The sequence below is a fragment of the Humulus lupulus genome, chromosome 7 (genome assembly GCF_963169125.1).
Source record: "Humulus lupulus chromosome 7, drHumLupu1.1, whole genome shotgun sequence".
NCBI classification, from domain to species: domain Eukaryota; kingdom Viridiplantae; phylum Streptophyta; class Magnoliopsida; order Rosales; family Cannabaceae; genus Humulus; species Humulus lupulus.
The window spans coordinates 203,481,515-203,502,358 of record NC_084799.1 but is presented as its reverse complement, the minus strand read 5'-3'; the positions used below and the strand labels follow the sequence as shown (position 1 = coordinate 203,502,358).

At 37.0% G+C, this 20,844-nt stretch overlaps 1 protein-coding gene and 1 non-coding gene across 2 annotated transcripts; both read right to left on the bottom strand.

The window, feature by feature from the left end:
• Nucleotides 1-2,188: 2,188 nt before the first annotated feature.
• LOC133789149 (heat shock 70 kDa protein, mitochondrial) lies at nucleotides 2,189-5,956 on the bottom strand. The gene is made up of 6 exons (XM_062226896.1): nucleotides 5,757-5,956; nucleotides 4,865-4,929; nucleotides 4,679-4,757; nucleotides 4,008-4,574; nucleotides 3,299-3,919; nucleotides 2,189-3,095 (listed from the first exon to the last, which is right to left on the bottom strand). The coding sequence occupies exons 1-6, from the start codon at nucleotides 5,829-5,831 to the stop codon at nucleotides 2,472-2,474; spliced, it is 2,031 nt and encodes a 676-aa protein (XP_062082880.1). The 5' UTR covers nucleotides 5,832-5,956; the 3' UTR covers nucleotides 2,189-2,471.
• Nucleotides 5,957-19,863: 13,907 nt separating this feature from the next.
• Nucleotides 19,864-19,970, bottom strand: LOC133793303 (small nucleolar RNA R71). Its single transcript, XR_009874753.1, has one exon. It is a non-coding gene; the product is annotated as a small nucleolar RNA R71 (small nucleolar RNA).
• Nucleotides 19,971-20,844: the final 874 nt, after the last annotated feature.

Sequence of the window (20,844 nt, the reverse complement as noted above, 5' to 3'; positions counted from 1 at the left end):
TTTAGATTTTAAGCCTGAATATTAAACTTTTTAAATGGTCATGGTTTAGATTTGTGTCTTGATGTTTATATTTTAAAGGATTATGATCTACATTTTAAGTTTTGTGGTTTAGATTTTAAGCCTTGATGTTTACATTTTAAAGAATAATTTTTAATAGATTAAATACAATCTTATAAATATAGTTGTCACACATATATATGACATACTATAATTAGAATGCATTTCTAATTTAACTATAATATGACACATAATACACACTACAACAACACTTAGAGCTATTTCCTGAAATAAGGATAATTTGGGAAGTCTCATGATAATAATGGGTAAAGTTTAACTAAATATATTTAATGTCTAATTTTAGTTAACTACTCCTAAAAATAGATAATTCTCAACTTTTCCCAATGAAAACTAGCTCAAAAGATAAACTTATAATTTTCTTTTGGAATTATCTTATAAGAAATTATAAAAAAAAAGGTAAATATTAATCTGGTACCTTGTGTTTTATTAAAATATATATTTGGTACCTTATATTTTCAATAATACTCAACTAGTACATTGTAATTTGAAATCGTACATTTTGATACTCTGGACTTAAATTTTATCAATATAACCAAACTGTCCTCAATTATATGAGTTTCAAATTCAAATTTGATTACTTAATTATATATAATTGAGGACAATTTGTTCACATTGATAAAATTTTATTTAAATTTGAGTCTTGGGTACCAAATATGTACAATTTCAAATTACAAAGTACCAGATGAGTATTATTAAAAATATAAAATACAAAATCTATATTTCGATAAAAGACAGGGTACCAAATAGTTATATTCCCAATTATAAATATAGATATTTGTTCTTTATCATAGGGTCCACCATAAAATGCTTTTAGCTAACCTAATATAACATCAGACAACAATATGATTACTAATTAAGGTTGTTTTTTCTTTATCTTTTCAATGAGGGGAGCCAATAATTAAGGCTCAAGAGTACAAAAATAGTTTGGGATTCAATATTTAAGGTTTGATTTTTATTTAATTTTTGATGCAACCATTTAAACCTTCTTTAATATTGGTGTACAGCAAGTTTTAACCATGGAGGTCCTAATTATATTTAGTTGAGTGGTAATATATTTTGTGAAAAGTTTTATTTAATAAAAATTAACCCAACCTATCTAAACCAAATTATTTCTACGTCTATTTTTTTAATGCCTTCCATGTATCTCATATAAAGGGTATATACCCGTAGTGTTGGATAATTATGATTCATAATTATCATAAATATGTGAGTAATCTTTCAAATTATTTGACCTATATAATAATAATAATAATAAGAATAAGAATTTATACATTTTTAGACTATTTAGACCTTGTATTTTGTCTAATTTTCTGTTTAGATCTTCTATTTTGACAAATTACTTTTTGGACCCTGTATTTTTTAAAATAATTTAAATAGACTCCTAAACTCGATTTTGATCAAAAAATTTTGAACTAAAATCACAAATAATTCATCAAACTAACAACTCAGAACAAAAATATAGTCATTCTACCTAAGAACTGTATTATTATACTCAATTTTTTGTTTATCAAAATCAGATTGAGAGGCCTATTTAAATAATTTTACAAAACATAAGGTCCAAAAAATAATTTATCAAAATACAGAATCTAAATAGATAATGAATCAAAACACAAAATCTACAAATGCATAAACCCTAATAATAATAATAATAATAATAATAATAATAAGAAAGATTTATACTTGTTTGTACTTGTGTTTTTTCCAATTGAAAGAAAAAATGAATATAACAATATAATTTTTAAGTATTATGAATTTAATTTTTTTTCTGAATTGTTAGTTTGATCAGTCACAGAAAATTTTGACAACCATTTTGTATAAAAATTAATTTGTTAAAACACATGTCAAAAAGGTTTAAACCCTAAAAGCATAATCCCTACTACTAATAATAAAACATGTGACTATGTCATGGAATTAAATTGAATGAATTTTGAAAGATTTAATATATGATATCATGAACAACCTTTTTATCTTATTTTATGTATAGTTGCTAAAATATATAGTAGGGACAGTCAAATGTAAAAGCTGTTTTAATATATTTTATCAAGGAAACAAAATTATTTGAAAAATGGAAGGTACAATACGCTCACCACACCACAATAAGGTTTTGGAATATTTGAACTTTTGCCGATAAATCCAACATATATTCAATAAAAACAGCAAGTTATTATGAGAATCTTTGACGCAATTCATGCCCAAAATTTTAAAATTATACACCAGAAAAAAGGTAAACTTCCGTGTGTTTCTCTCAACAAGGAGCCGGCCGGAATCTAATTTTGTTATTGACCTAATTAGCTAAAATGGATCAAAAGAAACTCAATGGTACTCCCATATTTTTAGATACAACAAAACGTCCTAGAAGCAATTCAATGTTTAAAATTTACCTTTAAAAATGCTCACTTTTTGACCTCTTCGAAGTCTGCCTCGGGAGTCTGTTCACCACCCTGCGAACCTCCCGATGAGGAAGCACTGCCGGAGCCACCAGACATGTGCTGCCCGATCTTCGATACAGCTTTGTTTGCAGCATCAAGCTTAGCCTTAATTTCATCAGCATTGTCCTCTCCCATTGCCTTCCTTAAATCTGCAACAGCATCTTCGATTTCTTTAGCTACTTCTGCAGGAATTTTTTCTCTGTACTCTTCCAAGCTCTTCTCGATGCTGTAGATAGTGGTGTCTGCACTGTTTCTGATATCGATAAGAGCTTTCCTCTCCTGGTCCTTCTGGGCGTGCAATTCAGCTTCCCTGACCATCTTCTCAATCTCATCTTCTGATAACCCTCCAGATGAGCGGATAGTTATTTGCTGTTCCTTTCCAGTGGACTTGTCTTTGGCCGAGACAGTAACGATACCATTGGCATCAATGTCGAAAGTGACTTCAATCTGAGGCATGCCTCTTGGTGCGGGAGGAATACCTACAAGATCAAACTCACCGAGAGACTTGTTATCAGAAGCCATTTCACGCTCACCTTGCAGGACCTTGATACCAACCTGGGTCTGGTTATCAGCTGCAGTTGAGAATACCTGTAATAATATAGGGGGAGATAATCAGAGGATGTTAATTCCATAATAATATTAAGGAAAAAAATTGACATAATTTTATCAGTGAATAGAAGAAGTCCGCTTAAAAAAAGATTATCACCCTGAAAAGCAGTGACTACATACAAGTGAATTAACTCTTTAAAAAAACATAACCCTCTACAATGTTTATTGATCTTAAGATATACCTGGCTCTTCTTTGTAGGGATTGTTGTGTTTCGGTTAATAAGCCTGGTGAAAATACCACCCAATGTCTCAATTCCTAGTGAAAGAGGGGTTACATCTAAGAGAAGCAATTCCTTAACATCACCGCGAAGAATACCACCCTGAATAGCAGCTCCCATAGCTACAGCCTCGTCAGGATTTACTCCTTTACTAGGACTCTTTCCAAAAATTGCTGATACAACCTCCTGCACTTTGGGAACACGAGTCATTCCTCCAACAAGGAGAACCTCATCCACTTCCTTGACAGATATATTTGCATCCTTCAAACAATTTAGGCATGGGGCCTTGGTCCTCTCGATCAAGTTGTTTACCAGACTTTCAAATTTGGACCTTGTTAGTGTAATGTTAAGATGTTTGGCACCTGAAGCATCAGCGGTGATAAATGGTAGATTTATCTCAGTTTGAGATGTTGATGAAAGCTCAATTTTGGCCTTCTCAGCTGCCTCTCGAAGTCTTTGTAATGCAAGCCTATCTTTTGAGAGATCAATACTTTCAGTCCTCTTGAATTCACTCACTAGGAAGTCCAACAAAGCATTATCGAAGTCCTCTCCTCCCAAGAATGTGTCACCATTTGTTGCTTTCACCTAGACAAGAAAGCAGAGTTATCGAAACTTAACAAAACAGAACAAAAGGCATTAACTAAAACTTTTCAGAATGCCCAAAAATGAATACCTCAAAAACACCATTAGAAATCTCTAAAATGGAAACATCAAATGTTCCACCTCCAAGATCAAAAACTGCTATAAGACCTTCTTTGTTGTTCATTCCATAAGAAAGTGCAGCAGCAGTGGGCTCATTAATTATCCTCTGTACGTCAAGGCCTGCAATTCTGCCAGCATCTTTTGTTGCTTGTCTCTGGGCATCATTGAAATAAGCTGGAACAGTAACAACAGCTTTTGTTACACTCTTTCCTAGGTAAGCCTCAGCAGTCTCCTTCATTTTGGTAAGAATGAAAGCTCCAATTTGACTGGGAGAATACTGTTGTCCACTGGCCTCTACCCATGCATCACCATTTGGAGCCTTAACAATCTTGTAAGGAACCATCTTCATCTCTTTTTGTGTTTGAGGATCATCAAATCGTCTTCCGATCAAACGCTTGGTGCCAAAGACAGTGTTAGTTGGATTGGTCACAGCCTGACGTTTTGCTGGAGTACCAACAAGTAGTTCTCCTTTTTGGTTAAAAGCAACAACTGATGGAGTGGTTCGAGCTCCTTCAGAGTTCTCGATAACTTTGGGATTCTGACAATAATTTCAGCAGCAATTAGAAACAGAACAAAACGCATGAATTTCAATTAATAACAAAAAATAGATTCATTACAACAAGATAAGTCCTTAAAGTCTACCTTTCCCTCCATAACAGAAACACATGAGTTGGTAGTACCCAAGTCGATACCAATAACATCTTGTCCCGCAGGTTTTGTACTGTAGTGAAATGAAAAAACATTAAACCATCATGAATTCAAGAAAAAGGAAAACCAGAATCTTTTATAGAGCACATATGCACCATGTGCATCAGGAATCCGTCATACCTGAAAGGTCTCACCAAGGTCGACCACTTCTGGCCCAGATGAGATGGCTTGGCAGTGCTAGTAAACTGGAGGAAAAAGAAAGAAAGAAAAAAAGTACATAAGCAATGCATGATAATGGGTTCTCGAGTCCTAAAGAAGTAAACATTGTGGTACTTTCGAACAGTTCATCATGCTGAACAGATAAAATTACTCATTTGGCGAGCAAGAATATTCATCTCACTGGGGCATTTTATCGAAAACATTTCATCCCTTAAAAAAAATCATAAATAAAAAAAATAATAAATCTTATGTAAATCATAGAATATTTCTTGTTCCTGCCCCAACAACCAAAATCTCAAGCAAGTATTAACTCAAGCACTACAATACACATATAGCTTTACATTTAAACAAATACCATGAATTGTCTTGTCCCTAAAGAAACCAAACCAATATACAAATACTTCCATCAGAATCTAATCAAGATTGGGAATTAGATGATAGACGACTTAAATAATGTTAGAACCCAAGTTTACACAATACTATGCATTTCTCTCAAGCAATTCATCAAACACTTTGTGTCCCACCCGTGCCTCACAGGAAAAAAAAAAGTTCTTAGAAGAAATCATGGAATACTTGTCCATATCCCATCAACCCACCCAAGTCCCATGTAAGTTTCAGCTCAAGCACTGCAATACACATCGAGCTGAAACTTTTATCCAAATTTAAAAATAAAACAAAAAGTGAAATGAAACCAAACAGACAATATTTCCATCAGAATCTAATACAAGATTGTGAATTCAATCATGGAGGAAAAGAAATGGTGTCAAAACCCACGTTCAAAGAAATAGCAATGAATCTTCTAAACAGCTAAAGACATAAACGAAAAAAGAAGAATCGGGGGAAGCAGGCATACAGATCTGTATGCGGAGAGAGGAGCGGAAGTGACATCACGGCGTCGAATGGATCGAAGCAACGCAGCGGTTGCCATGTGTGAGTTGAACGAGACAAAATGATTAGGGTTTAGGGTTTTGGGAGAGAAGGAGAGAAGTAACCACACGGGTGCGGACTGTGGAAGCTTTGGAAGGTTTTAGTTTTAGCCAATGAGCTCTCAATTCACAATACTAAATCTATTTATATATGTACAACATAGAATAAATAGCATTTTTACTATTTGGCCAGATTATGTCCCCAAATTATAAAAGTGTTAAATTTTCCTTCTAGGGTTTGGTCGGTAATGAGAATTTAAATCAAGTGAGTTTGTTTTTATGCCAGAGTTTAATATTATTTTTATTTTAAATTTTTCAGGAATTGTTTGGTATGGGGTAAAGTAAATATGGGAATAAGAATCTGAATATTTTCTTATGTTTGGTTCAAATTTTAAGAGAGTAAAGTTAATAATTTGTGTGGGTCATATATGTATTTTAAGGGTAAAGTGAACATTTTTGTACACAAGAGTTTAATATTATTTCTATCATAAGTTCATCTACATTTTCTAATGTAACTTAACTACTCAAAACAAACACTCTAATACGTTAGAAAATTAATAAAATTAATACCCTTCTGTTAGGATCTGTTTAATTTTGCCATGTAATGAGTGATGTGACATAACACCTTTGGGTAGTTGAAAGATTAAAAGAATATTGAATACCCCTCATTCATTAAACGTAAAGTTCACAACTTTTTAAAATCTAAATTCATTTATTTTCTTTGTTGTAAAACCTAGGTCTTATTTTATTCTATTCACTACAAAGAATTATTCACTGTTCTCTCTTCTTCACAGAAATGTCATATTATTTCTAGGAGAAGGTACGAAGAAAGGGTTAAAATGAGCACACCCATTTGTGATTGTGGGTAGGGGTATTCGGGGTGCGGTTAGTGCGGTTTTTCTTTAATTTTTTGGACCGAACCACATATGCGATTTGAACAATTTTCTAAACCGCAATCCGCACCGTATAGACCTCAAACCGCATCGCAAAAATGCAGTGTGGTGTGATTAGAGGTGAAAAGTGCACCTTTATTGATTTTAAATGCCAAAATAAATTAAGTTTTGATTATTATTTTCATTTAATTAATATGATATATTTTATGGATGAAAATATTTGATCATGATTTAATTTATTGTTATTTTGTATGAATTAATTGGTATTTTGGCACAAGCAAAAAAGAGAAGAGAAAGAAAGAGTTAAAACTGAAAAAAGAAAGGAAGAAAATGATATTTTGTTGAAGAAATCAGGCCCATTCGGCCCAAGACTCCAGCCCAACGCCTTCTTCAGCTTCATCCAGCACCCAATGTGATCATCCTTCCTTGCGCCACCTCTCTCCACCTGCATTGACCATATGCACATATATGCATATTTCCTTCAGCATGTTAACTTGACTTCAGCAACTTGCCTCACCAATTAATCCCTGCCAAAGACCCCAACATATATCTTAAGCACTCCAGGCCCAGCCTTCACTCCAACATCAACGTCCCAACTCCCTTCAGCCTCCAACACATCAAACATTAAGCATCTAGCTCCCAATGTGACCCAAAGGCCCAGCAAGCCCAATCCGACATCTTCCAACAGCTGCCTACGTGGCACCCCCTCATTAGATGAAAATGGGTCAAAACCCTCTTGTGTCACCAACCATATTTTGTGGGTATTGGGTTTGTAAAATTGCCATTTTGAGCTTTAAAGCTCATGCTTTGGTGGTATTTTAGAAAAAGAGCATTTTGACTATACACAAAAATAGCTAGGGTAATATTAATAATAAGATTTGATTTTTCAAAATCATATCTTATTATTAATATTTTAGATTTATTTTGTAAACCCCATTTTGTTGTTTAATTTCTTTTTAGTCATTTTCTCCATCTATAAATAGGGACACTCTCTTCACATTATGTATGTAATTTTTAGAGTAGAGAAACTATAGCAAAATTTTCACTCACTTTCTTCTCATATTTTCTTCTTAGAATTTTGTGAGAATCATGATCATAATGGCCTAATCTTCTTAGGAAAGTTAGGGATGATTCCATATGCAAGTGATGTTATTTTGCTACTTTGATTTACTATGTTCTTAATGTAATATATTTGAGTTATTTATGTTCTTTCATCTCTATCTTTATTTTGTTATCTCTATTTACTTATGCTAATACTATATAGGATTAGTCATGCTCTTTCTATGTGCTTCTAATTAGTAAAAGTAATATTGATACATAATTTTATGTCTAATCTTCTATTGCATTATTGCCCTTGGGTATTTTGTCATTTTTAGATTGTTCATAAGATTAACATTGTGCTTTTAAAGTAAATAATTTTATAACTCAAATGAACTTTTGTTAGAAAAACTATGGACTTTAATGTTAGATTTTCCAAGTAAATGTTGGGATGTGAACTATTTACTTGTGTATTTTTGTAAATCAAGTAACCAAGTAACTAAACAAGCATATGGATGATTCTTGAAACCTTTCATTTTCTCAAACTCTTGATTACATCTTACCTTTATTTCACTTATCTCATTTCATCACTTTATCAAAATACAATACCAAAATCTCAAACGTCTTTCCATTTACAATTTTATTTATTTCTTGTTACTAACTTTTTGTGCTATTTTCTACTACCCTTTTGATTTTAGGTTACCTCCTTGTGGATCGACCGCCCGATCTTACTACAACTACCGCTTAGTGTAGTCACATTTTGGGTGTTAAACAAATTTTGGCGCCGTTGCCTGGAGGTAATTTTCAAAGGTTTAGTGAAATTTTTACAAAAATATTAGTAACTTTATTTGTGTTTTTGTTTGAATAAATATTGTGTTAGTATTTTTTTTATTTACTAATTTTTAATTAATTAGATTATTATTATAACAAAAATAAAAAGAAAAAAAAACCAAAAAAAAAATTCTTTATTTATATATATATTTTTTCTTCTCTTCTTTTACACTTTTCTTTTTTTGGTAACAAAAAAAATATATATTCATATATATATATATACATATCTATAAAAAAAAAGCTAAAAAAAAAGGAGATATATATATATTTATTCCTATTTCTATTTCTTTTTTTTCTTTTCCATTTTCCTCTCTTTTTGTTAAAAAAAAAAAAACCATATATATTTATATAAATTTTTTTTTTATTCTTACTCCATTTTTCTTTCTTAATTTCTATTCTATTTTTTTTAGTTTAATACATATTTGAAAAAAAATAGATTAAGCTTGCTATTTTCTCTTCATTTTAATTTTCTTTACTTTATTTTATTTTGTTTTGTGTTTTTTTTTATTATTTTGTTACTTAGTTTAGGTTTTTCTTTTCCTTTGCCTTAGTTTTCCTTAGAATTTAGGTTTTTCAAAAAAAAAAAAAACATAAAATTGCATAAAATTGTTCATAAAATTTCGATCATAAAACTCTTAGTATTGGGAACAATTGTGTAATATTACAAATGGTAGAAACCGATATTGTTCTGTCTAAAAAGATTGGTTGTTAAATAAGGTTTGTGATAGCGTTACCCTCCACACTTACCTGGGAACCTCGGGGAGTTCTGTCTAGGCAAGTGTGGGTCTAAAGCGGTATCTTGGCAACCTTCCCAATCAGCCTGGGAACATTTCGAGTATCTACCTTTGCACTATTACATTGTTGAACTTATTACTATAAGAAAACCAAGCTTGTTTTGTCAAAATAAGCAACTTCACTTTGCTTAAAGGTTGTTTGGTCGAAAATGTTGACTTGTGATCCACCATACTTACTCAGTAACCTCGGGGAGTTCTAGTAAGGCGTTGGAGATCACCTGAAAACCTCCAAATCTACCTGGGAACAAGTTTAACAAAAAAAAAATCATCAAAAAAATCAAAAAAAAAAAAGAGAAACATAAAATACATCTAATTCTGATTTTCCGAGAGTGGATGAATCATCACGAAACTTCCAGTGACACTTCTTCCAATTCATCTGCCACTCCTACCGGAACTCCTTCCACCAATACTGCTTCTCCACAAACTTTCGCTGATAATAACCCATTCGCAATGGCTCGCAATGATGAAATCCAACCAAGAACTCTCAATGACTGCCTCCATCCTACTCGCACTTCCACACCTTCATGCATTATCTTCCCTCCTAATATGCCCGCATTAGACTTTAAACTTGGCATGATTCAACTATTGCCTACATTTCATGGAATGGAAAACGAAAGCCCATACGTGCATATCAGAGAATTCGAGGAAGTGGTAGCCACGTTCTATAACCGAGCCGACAATGCCGATGTTGTGCGACTGAAGTTCTTCCCTTTCTCCTTGAAGGACAAAGCCAAAAGCTGGTTGTACTCTTTGAGACCTAGGTCGATTGGAACATGGGAGGAAATGACCAAATCTTTCTTTCTGAAACACTTCCCCAGCTGTAGAGTCCAAGAACTTTACTTAGCTAATTGTTTAGTAGTATTATAGTATGTTTAGTGTTATCATTGTTACTTTGGATTTTTGGTTCAGACCGGGAGTTATTTGGACACTCATAGTAGTACTTATAGATTTTCTAAGTTTAACCTATAGTTTAAGAATATTAAGTATAACCTAAGGTTTGATTAATGTGTCTGATATTAAGGAATATATTATTATATTATAAGGTTTAGACATCAACCAATAGGATTTTAAGCACATGTTTTGAATGGTAATTAAGGATTTAGTATTTTTGAGGATTAAATTAAATAAGGGTAAAAGTTTGAATGTATAGGGTCAGTCAGCAGCTTTGAGCACGTTGAGGGCTTAGTCAAGGCTGTTTACTCCATTCAAACTCAGCTAAAAATGTGTAAATTCGTGTTTAAATATTCAGCGTATGCCGATATATCGCAGCTATAGGGGGCGATATGTCGCAGCACGTAGATACGGAAAACACGAATCGATGCACGGTCGCCTCGGGAACAAAGGTCCAGGCGATATATCGCCTATAGGGGGCGATATATCGCCTCCACCAGCATGTTTTCAAATACATTTGAATTCTTTTCCCTTCAGCCATTCAAACTCCTTCAACAGTCCAGCATCTTCTGAACGAGTCTTCAGCCTCTGCTGAACGATTATTCAAATGATTTTCACTTAAAAAGCCATTATTTTTATTCAAGTAAAATCAAGATATTTTCATTCCCAAACTCTATAAATAGGACCTAGTACCCAGCCATTATTCACCATTTGCTCTAAGTTCAGAGGCTGCTAGTGTTAAGTGAGTGTGAGAGTGTAAACACTTGGTTTGGGGAAAAACTATAAGCTTAAACATCATAAGCTTATCAAACACTTTGGGAAGTGAGTGCTATAGTATTTCGGTGGATGTTAGATTGATCTTGCAATCTTTGAGGTAAACCCAAAACTCTAGTTCTTTTCTGTATTTATGTGTTATTTCCTTTCTCAAAACCTTCCACTCAGTCCCCTAACCTTATTCTTATTTTGGTTAGGGAATCCAAGCTTTTAAGCATATAAGTCGGTAAGTGTGTTTTCTATGGTTTAGTCTTTCCATCTCTTTCATTTCATCTCCTTTCTTTAGACTTACTCTTTCTTATGGTTTTAGGAGTGTTCCAACAATCCCAACTCAGTCCATAATCTCGGTAACTTTGGTAAGGAAAATAGGCTAGAATTAATATGTTATGTGCTTATGTTATCTATATGTTTATGTTATTAAAAGTGTTATGATATGTATATGTGTATGTAGGCTTGGGCATATGACCCATATGACTAACAAGACCCCAAATGGGTTATGGGCATATGACCTACTTAGCTAGTAGGACCCCATTAACCCCATGGGCATATGCTTGTTTAGTCTATGGGACCCCAAGTAATAATGGCCATTATAATAAGTGTATGTTATATGTATTATGTTAAGTCTTTATGTTTTCTTATGAAATTGTGTATATGACTATGTGTTAGGTTTTTCCTTGCTGGGCATTAGGCTCACTCCTTTCTGTTTATGTGCAGGAAAATAAGCTTAGAGGCGGTAAGATTCGTGATGCTTGGGAGGATGTGTATCGATGATGAATGGAGTCAAGGGGCCGAGCGTTATTCGATTCGAGGATATAGTCTCCTTTTATGTTTTTATGGTTTTTATGTGTATTTTCCGCATTATTATGTAATGTCTTTTATTTTAAATCTTGTTTTGTTTTAAAGACAATGGGATCCCAAAATCCTTCTTAGTATTCTGTTTCTTTGTAAATAACTCTTATTTTCAAGTTACTCAATAAATTATGGTATTTTCGTAAAATGTAAGTTTTTATGTATAGTTTCGATAATGGTCCAATTAGTCTAGATTAGTGGGTCATTACAGTTGGTATCAGAGCAAACGGTTCCTTCGCATGAAGTTCTCCTCGATACACATGCTCAAAGCTCCGAATCGGACCGCCAAGTAAGTGTTTAAGTTACAAGTTACAAGTTACTTTGTCTATGTGTATAGCTAACAACTTTAGTGTTTATGTTTCAGTTAAAAATGAATGGAGCTTTAACCTACCAAGATATCCGAGCCATTAAGGCCTTAAAAAGAATAAGGGAGCCAAGAAACACCATAGGAGCCTTAGAAAGGATTACACGAAGGTTGCTTTTGTTTCACCAAGCAATAGGTGGCCTTCAAGAGGCTAAACAAATAATGCTAAGATCAACGGAACAATATGTATTAGTGATTAGGTTGTTTAAAGATTTCCATCCTGTAATAGCAGCCTTAGAAGAAATATGGGAAGAAATGAATGATGAGGATGAATCACCATTAGCAATGAGATACTACTTCCTCTTAGTTAGGTTCACCGCAAAATTTGAATTTCAATTCACCAAGGAGCAAAAGAATAGGATTCTCACAAACCTTCCTAGAGGGCATTTTGATGCTCATGATAATGATGACTATGAGGCTATAGATGATGATATGTTAGATGACGGATCAGATGTAGAAGATCCCGATTATTAGATTAGTAGTTTTTATTTGTTTTATTTACTTTTATGTTATGATTGTAATAAGTGAAATTGTTTTCCAAATGAATAAACATGCTATTTGAATATCATGTGTGAGTTTGAATTTTTTTTTTCACAATCATAATAAATACTAAATAAAATGAATAATGACTGAGTTCGGTGAGGGTGGATACGAATCAATGAACCTGGTTTCCTTGTTGAGAGTTAGGGGGCCTTAGTAGTGGGAACGATTTTACTGATCCTAGCCCTCCCTCAATATGGTTAACTTTGGAACAAAGATAAGTTTCGAGCCTGAGAATTAAGTCATATAGGATGATTAGAAACACACTTAGAAAATAAATATGACTTGTTTTTCTAAGTATAGAAACCCACTCTAATAATAAATAAAGACCTATATAATTTTTCATAAAAAGTCATAATAAATAGGTCCGAGATATGTTTGTTTTAGAATAAGTTTTTGCCTTAGAGCCTATTAGGAAAAAGTTCTAACATGTTTCTTTTAACTGTTAGAACTCTGCTACGATGTCTCTCCGAAGATCTGCTCGCACCAACGGGAACGCTTCCAACGATGTTCCAGCGACCAATGCGGTCCCTACCGTTCGCCGAAGGAGAGTACGTGTTACTGCTCGCCGCAACGCACCGGCACAGCCAGCTGACAACACTGCAGAGATTGCCAGACTACGACAGCAAGTCGAGGAACTTCTGCAGCAACAACGCCAACAGGCTCAATCTCAGCCTCAGCCTCCGCCACAGCCGCAGCCGCAGCCACAGCCAATGGCCCCAGCACCCCAACAAGTTGGTCCGTATGGGGGATGGCCTATGACGAACTACGCTCCTTATCCTGTTCAGCACATGGAGCCAGTGTACGAGAGGTTCCGCAAGCAGCACGCTCCGAACTTCGAAGGGACTACGGACCCCTTTGAAGCAGAAGAATGGCTAAGGAATGTGGAGCCGATCCTAGCCCACATGAACCTTAGTAATGCAGACCGCATATCCTGCGTCTCATCTTTGCTCAAGAAAGATGCCAGGATATGGTGGGACTTGGTCCAGCAATCCCACGATGCTGCCACCATGACGTGGACCCGATTTGTGGAGCTCTTCCACAAGAAGTACTACAATTCAGCAGTGCTTGCTACGAGAGTTGAGGAGTTCACCAATCTAAAGCAAGGGAATTTAACAGTGGCGGAATATGCTCGTCAGTTCGATCGCTTAGCGAAGTTCGCAGCAGAGTTGGTTCCAACCGACTATCTAAGGGTGAACAAGTTTGTTAGAGGACTTCGCCCGAAGATCGAGATGGGGGTTAAACTAGCAAACCCGGGAAACACTTCATATGCCGACGTTCTTGAGACGGCAATTGAAGTAGAAAGGTTGCAAGCCAACGTGAGCAAAGAAGAAGCCAGCAAGCCGGAACCTAGGCAGCAGAGCCAACCTCAGGCCAGTCGGAACAACAATCAGTCCAGCAACAGTCAGTCCAACAACAACGGTAACGGACAGAAGAGAAGGCATCCTGACAACAAGCAAGCCGACAACAATAAAAGGGCACGACCAAGTAATGGGGGAAATAGGTCGGGCTACGTGGAATACCCGCCATGTGCCAAATGTCAGAAGAAGCACCCCGGAGAATGCCGTGCCAACACCAAGGAGTGTTTCAACTGTGGTCAAGAAGGGCATCGTAAAAGAGACTGTCCTCAGCAAAAGCCGGAAGGAAAGAAGGACGAAAAGATGGTTCCTGCTCGGGTTTTTGCTTTAACCCAAGGAGAGGCGGATGCTAGCAACAAGGTGGTCACAGGTCAGGTTTCCATCCTCAATAAATTATGTCATGTATTATTTGATTCGGGAGCCACCCATTCGTATATTTCGTTAGGAATGATAGATAAACTAGACAAACCTAGTGAAAGATTTAGAACTAGGTTTGCAACCGAGTTGCCTTCGGGCAAAGTAGTTCTATCATCACGAATTGTACGAGGCGTACCAATCAAGATTGAGGACAAGGAACTAGAAGGAGACCTGATAGAGCTGGTGATCAAAGACTTCGACGTCATACTAGGCATGGATTGGCTAGCACGGCATGGCGCAACGATCGACTGCAGACGCAAGAAGGTGACATTCGATACTCCTGACGGCCAGAAACTGTGCTTCATGGGACAAGCTTCAGGACTACGCACACCGTTAGTATCATCTCTCAAAGCTCAGAGAATGATGGAGAAAGGATGTCAAGCATTCTTAGCCAACATCACGAATGTGGAGAAGGAGACATCACTCAAAGTTGGAGATGTTCGAGTCATACAAGAATTTCCAGAAGTTTTCCCCGATGACTTGCCAGGATTGCCGCCAACTAGAGAAATAGACTTCACGATAGAATTAGTACCGGGCACCGAGCCTATCTCTAAGGCACCATACCGGATGGCACCTACGGAACTCAAGGAGTTAAAGACGCAGCTACAAGAACTCCTAGACTTGGGTTTCATTAGGCCAAGCCATTCACCATGGGGAGCTCCGGTACTATTCGTGAAAAAGAAGGACGGAAGTATGCGCATGTGCATAGACTACCGTGAGCTGAATAAAGTAACGATTAAGAACAAATACCCGCTACCTCGGATTGATGATTTGTTTGATCAACTCCGAGGCGCGACTGTATTCTCTAAGATCGATTTACGGTCCGGGTATCATCAGCTCAAGGTAAAGGGGGAAGATATTCCTAAGACAGCCTTTAGGACTCGTTATGGACATTACGAGTTCTTGGTTATGTCTTTTGGTCTTACTAACGCGCCAGCCGCGTTTATGGACTTAATGAATAGGGTCTTCAAGGACTACTTGGATAAATTCGTCGTTGTGTTCATCGACGACATTTTAATTTACTCCAAGGATGAAGTGGAGCACGAGGAACACTTGAGGATAATTTTGACGCGATTGAAGGAGCACCAACTCTACGCGAAGTTCAAGAAATGCGAGTTTTGGCTCTCACAAGTGGCGTTCCTCGGGCACATCATATCGAAAGACGGAGTTGCAGTAGATCCATCGAAGGTAGAGGCCGTGAAAGATTGGCCTAGACCAAAGAACGCGTCGGAAGTAAGAAGCTTCTTAGGGCTAGCAGGTTACTATAGAAAGTTTGTAGAGGGCTTTTCTAAAATAGCCACTCCACTCACCAACCTGACCCGGAAGCAACAAAAGTTTAACTGGAATGATAAGTGTGAGGAAAGCTTCCAGTTGCTTAAGGATAAGCTTTGCTCAACACCAGTACTTAGTGTCCCAACACCCAACGACAAGTTCGTTGTCTACTGTGATGCATCAAAGTTAGGATTGGGATGCGTACTGATGCAAAATGACAAGGTGATAGCCTACGCGTCACGTCAGTTAAAGGAGTATGAACAACGCTATCCAACTCACGATATGGAGTTGGCAGCGGTGGTCTTTGCGTTAAAAATCTGGCGCCATTATCTTTACGGAGAACGGTGCGAGATTTATACGGACCACAAAAGTTTAAAATACTTCTTTACTCAGAAGGAGCTTAACATGAGGCAGCGCCGGTGGTTGGAATTAGTAAAGGATTACGACTGCGAAATCCTATACCACCCGGGGAAGGCAAACGTAGTTGCCGATGCACTTAGCCGAAAAAGTTATGGGAACTTAGCAGCCTTATCCGGAATAGAAAAGCCACTACAGCAGGAGCTTATCAGTGCCGGAATAGAAGTGGTTGTAGGCAAGCTGGCTAACTTGTCTATCCAATCGAATCTGCTAGAAGACATACGGAATGGTCAGAGACATGATGATTCACTAGCAACGCACATGAATGCAGTCCGAGAAGGCAAGACTACAGATTTCTCAATATCCAGTCAAGGTTTATTGAGATATAAGGATCGAGTATGCGTGCCAGACGATCAGAGTATTAAGAAGACGATCCTAGAAGAAGCGCACAGTACTCCGTACTCAGTTCATCCAGGGTCTACCAAGATGACTCATGACATCAAGGCAGTCTATTGGTGGCCAGGGATGAAGAAGGACATAGCAGAGTATGTATCTAAATGTCTGGTATGCCAGCAAGTGAAGGCGGAGCATCAGCGACCTGCAGGATTATTGCAACCGCTTAGCATACCGGAGTGGAAGTGGGACGATATAGCCATGGACTTCGTGACGGGTCTGCCAAAGACAAATAAGCAGCATGATTCTGCTTGGATAGTCATAGATAGACTAACCAAGTCGGCTCATTTTCTGCCTGTTAAGACTTCTTATACGGCAGACCAATATGCAGACATCTACATCCAAGAGATTGTACGATTGCATGGAATCCCCAAGACGATAGTATCAGATAGAGGATCAGTGTTTACGTCAAGATTTTGGAGAAGCTTACAGCAAGCCATGGGTACTAAGTTAAGTCTTAGTACGGCTTTCCATCCTCAGACAGATGGGCAGTCAGAGCGTACGATTCAGATTTTAGAGGATATGCTACGCGCATGTGTACTTGACTTCGGAGGATCGTGGAACAAGTACTTGCCGCTGATCGAGTTCTCGTACAACAACAGCTACCAGTCGACGATCGAGATGGCACCTTATGAGTTGCTATATGGAAGAAGGTGTCGATCACCGTTGCACTGGGACGAGGTAGGAGAAAGGCAGCTTCTAGGGCCCGAAGCTGTTAGACAAGCACAAGAAGCAGTAACGCTTATTAGACAGCGTATGCTTGCTGCTCAAAGCCGACAGAAGAGCTATGCGGATACCAAGCGACGCGATGTGGAGTTCCAAGTTGGAGATCAAGTCTTCCTGAAGATATCTCCTATGAAGGGTGTCAAGCGGTTCGGGAAGAAAGGCAAGCTCAGTCCCCGATTCTTAGGTCCTTTTGAGATATTGGACAAAGTGGGACCAGTTGCGTATAGACTAGCCCTACCGCCAGCACTAGCCGATAGTCACAACGTCTTCCACATCTCGATGTTACGCAAGTATGTGTCAGACCCATCTCACGTCCTCAAGTACGACACCATAGCACTCCAGAAGGACTTAAGTTACGAGGAACGACCGATTAGCATCCTAGATAGGGGGATGAAGCAGTTACGGTCCAAGAGCTTTCCTATAGTTAAAGTCCTATGGAGCAATAGTTCTGAACGTGAGGCAACGTGGGAGTTGGAAGAGGACATGCAAGGCCGGTATCCGGAGTTATTTGGTAAGTAAATTTCGAGGACGAAATTCTTTTTAGTAGGGGAGAATTGTAGAGTCCAAGAACTTTACTTAGCTAATTGTTTAGTAGTATTATAGTATGTTTAGTGTTATCATTGTTACTTTGGATTTTTGGTTCAGACCGGGAGTTATTTGGACACTCATAGTAGTACTTATAGATTTTCTAAGTTTAACCTATAGTTTAAGAATATTAAGTATAACCTAAGGTTTGATTAATGTGTCTGATATTAAGGAATATATTATTATATTATAAGGTTTAGACATCAACCAATAGGATTTTAAGCACATGTTTTGAATGGTAATTAAGGATTTAGTATTTTTGAGGATTAAATTAAATAAGGGTAAAAGTTTGAATGTATAGGGTCAGTCAGCAGCTTTGAGCACGTTGAGGGCTTAGTCAAGGCTGTTTACTCCATTCAAACTCAGCTAAAAATGTGTAAATTCGTGTTTAAATATTCAGCGTATGCCGATATATCGCAGCTATAGGGGGCGATATGTCGCAGCACGTAGATACGGAAAACACGAATCGATGCACGGTCGCCTCGGGAACAAAGGTCCAGGCGATATATCGCCTATAGGGGGCGATATATCGCCTCCACCAGCATGTTTTCAAATACATTTGAATTCTTTTCCCTTCAGCCATTCAAACTCCTTCAACAGTCCAGCATCTTCTGAACGAGTCTTCAGCCTCTGCTGAACGATTATTCAAATGATTTTCACTTAAAAAGCCATTATTTTTATTCAAGTAAAATCAAGATATTTTCATTCCCAAACTCTATAAATAGGACCTAGTACCCAGCCATTATTCACCATTTGCTCTAAGTTCAGAGGCTGCTAGTGTTAAGTGAGTGTGAGAGTGTAAACACTTGGTTTGGGGAAAAACTATAAGCTTAAACATCATAAGCTTATCAAACACTTTGGGAAGTGAGTGCTATAGTATTTCGGTGGATGTTAGATTGATCTTGCAATCTTTGAGGTAAACCCAAAACTCTAGTTCTTTTCTGTATTTATGTGTTATTTCCTTTCTCAAAACCTTCCACTCAGTCCCCTAACCTTATTCTTATTTTGGTTAGGGAATCCAAGCTTTTAAGCATATAAGTCGGTAAGTGTGTTTTCTATGGTTTAGTCTTTCCATCTCTTTCATTTCATCTCCTTTCTTTAGACTTACTCTTTCTTATGGTTTTAGGAGTGTTCCAACAATCCCAACTCAGTCCATAATCTCGGTAACTTTGGTAAGGAAAATAGGCTAGAATTAATATGTTATGTGCTTATGTTATCTATATGTTTATGTTATTAAAAGTGTTATGATATGTATATGTGTATGTAGGCTTGGGCATATGACCCATATGACTAACAAGACCCCAAATGGGTTATGGGCATATGACCTACTTAGCTAGTAGGACCCCATTAACCCCATGGGCATATGCTTGTTTAGTCTATGGGACCCCAAGTAATAATGGCCATTATAATAAGTGTATGTTATATGTATTATGTTAAGTCTTTATGTTTTCTTATGAAATTGTGTATATGACTATGTGTTAGGTTTTTCCTTGCTGGGCATTAGGCTCACTCCTTTCTGTTTATGTGCAGGAAAATAAGCTTAGAGGCGGTAAGATTCGTGATGCTTGGGAGGATGTGTATCGATGATGAATGGAGTCAAGGGGCCGAGCGTTATTCGATTCGAGGATATAGTCTCCTTTTATGTTTTTATGGTTTTTATGTGTATTTTCCGCATTATTATGTAATGTCTTTTATTTTAAATCTTGTTTTGTTTTAAAGACAATGGGATCCCAAAATCCTTCTTAGTATTCTGTTTCTTTGTAAATAACTCTTATTTTCAAGTTACTCAATAAATTATGGTATTTTCGTAAAATGTAAGTTTTTATGTATAGTTTCGATAATGGTCCAATTAGTCTAGATTAGTGGGTCATTACACCAGCCATAAGACCAAAAGTCTAAAACGACAGATTTCCACATTTTCCCAAACAGATAATGAAACGTTCTATCAAGTCTGGGAAAGATTCAAAGATCTGTTAAATTAGTGCCCGCACCATGGCTATGAGAACTGGCGCTTGGTCAGTTACTTCTATGAAGGCCTCACGAGTCGTGAGCGCCAGTTTGTAGAAATGCTATGCAATGGTGAATTCCTCGAAAAAGAGCCAGACGATGCTCTTGAATATCTCGAAGAAACTGCAAAAAAGTCTCACACCTGGACTGGTCCAAGTGCTACTGACAGCATCAACCGACACAAACCATCTGGGATCTATCAACTTCGAGAAGAGGATAGTATTAAGGCCCAACTCGAAGCTTTGAAAAAGCAGTTTGAGGTCTTAATGACGAAAAATGGGCAAAAGTCGCACATGATCGCTCAAGCGGAACCGCAAGAGCCTTGCTTTGTTTGTGGAGGGACGGAGCACTTAGCTAAGGACTGCTTAGCTTTGAATGAAATGAGGGGGTTTATGAGGAGCAATGCAATGCCTTAGGGGCATATAACAAGCCATTCTCCCATACGTACAACCCTGGTTGGAGAAACCACCCAAATTTCAGTTGAAGAGATTCCAACCAAGCTCAATCGTCTGGAGGCCAATGGAGAAGTGAGCAACAAGTTCAACCATCACAGGCGTATTCTGCACCTCATTACAATGCTCATCCACAACGAAATTCTCTCGAGAATACTCTTCAAGCATTCATGGAGGAACAATCCAAATTGAATCGCCAAATGATGGAAGAAATCAAGGAAATGAAATGTCAATTCTCAAAATTGACTGAATCATTGGCCATTCCGGAAAAAGGCAAACTTCCTTCCCAACCAAAATTCAATGTTCAAGGCCAACACATGGCCCAATCTTCAAATTCTAATGATCAAAATGTCAAGGATGTAAATGCCATCACGACGAGAAGCGGTAAAACCCTGCAAGACCCACCCATAAAAT

Excerpts from the sequence above, each read along its gene's own strand:
- LOC133789149 (XM_062226896.1), bottom strand. The coding sequence starts at position 5,831 with ATGGCAACCGCTGCGTTGCTTCGATCCATTCGACGCCGTGATGTCACT. Across the intron at positions 4,575-4,678 it reads TTTCTGTTATGGAGGGAAAG|AATCCCAAAGTTATCGAGAA; the intron begins GTAGACTTTAAG and ends AATTATTGTCAG. Across the intron at positions 3,096-3,298 it reads TCCCTACAAAGAAGAGCCAG|GTATTCTCAACTGCAGCTGA; the intron begins GTATATCTTAAG and ends ATATTATTACAG.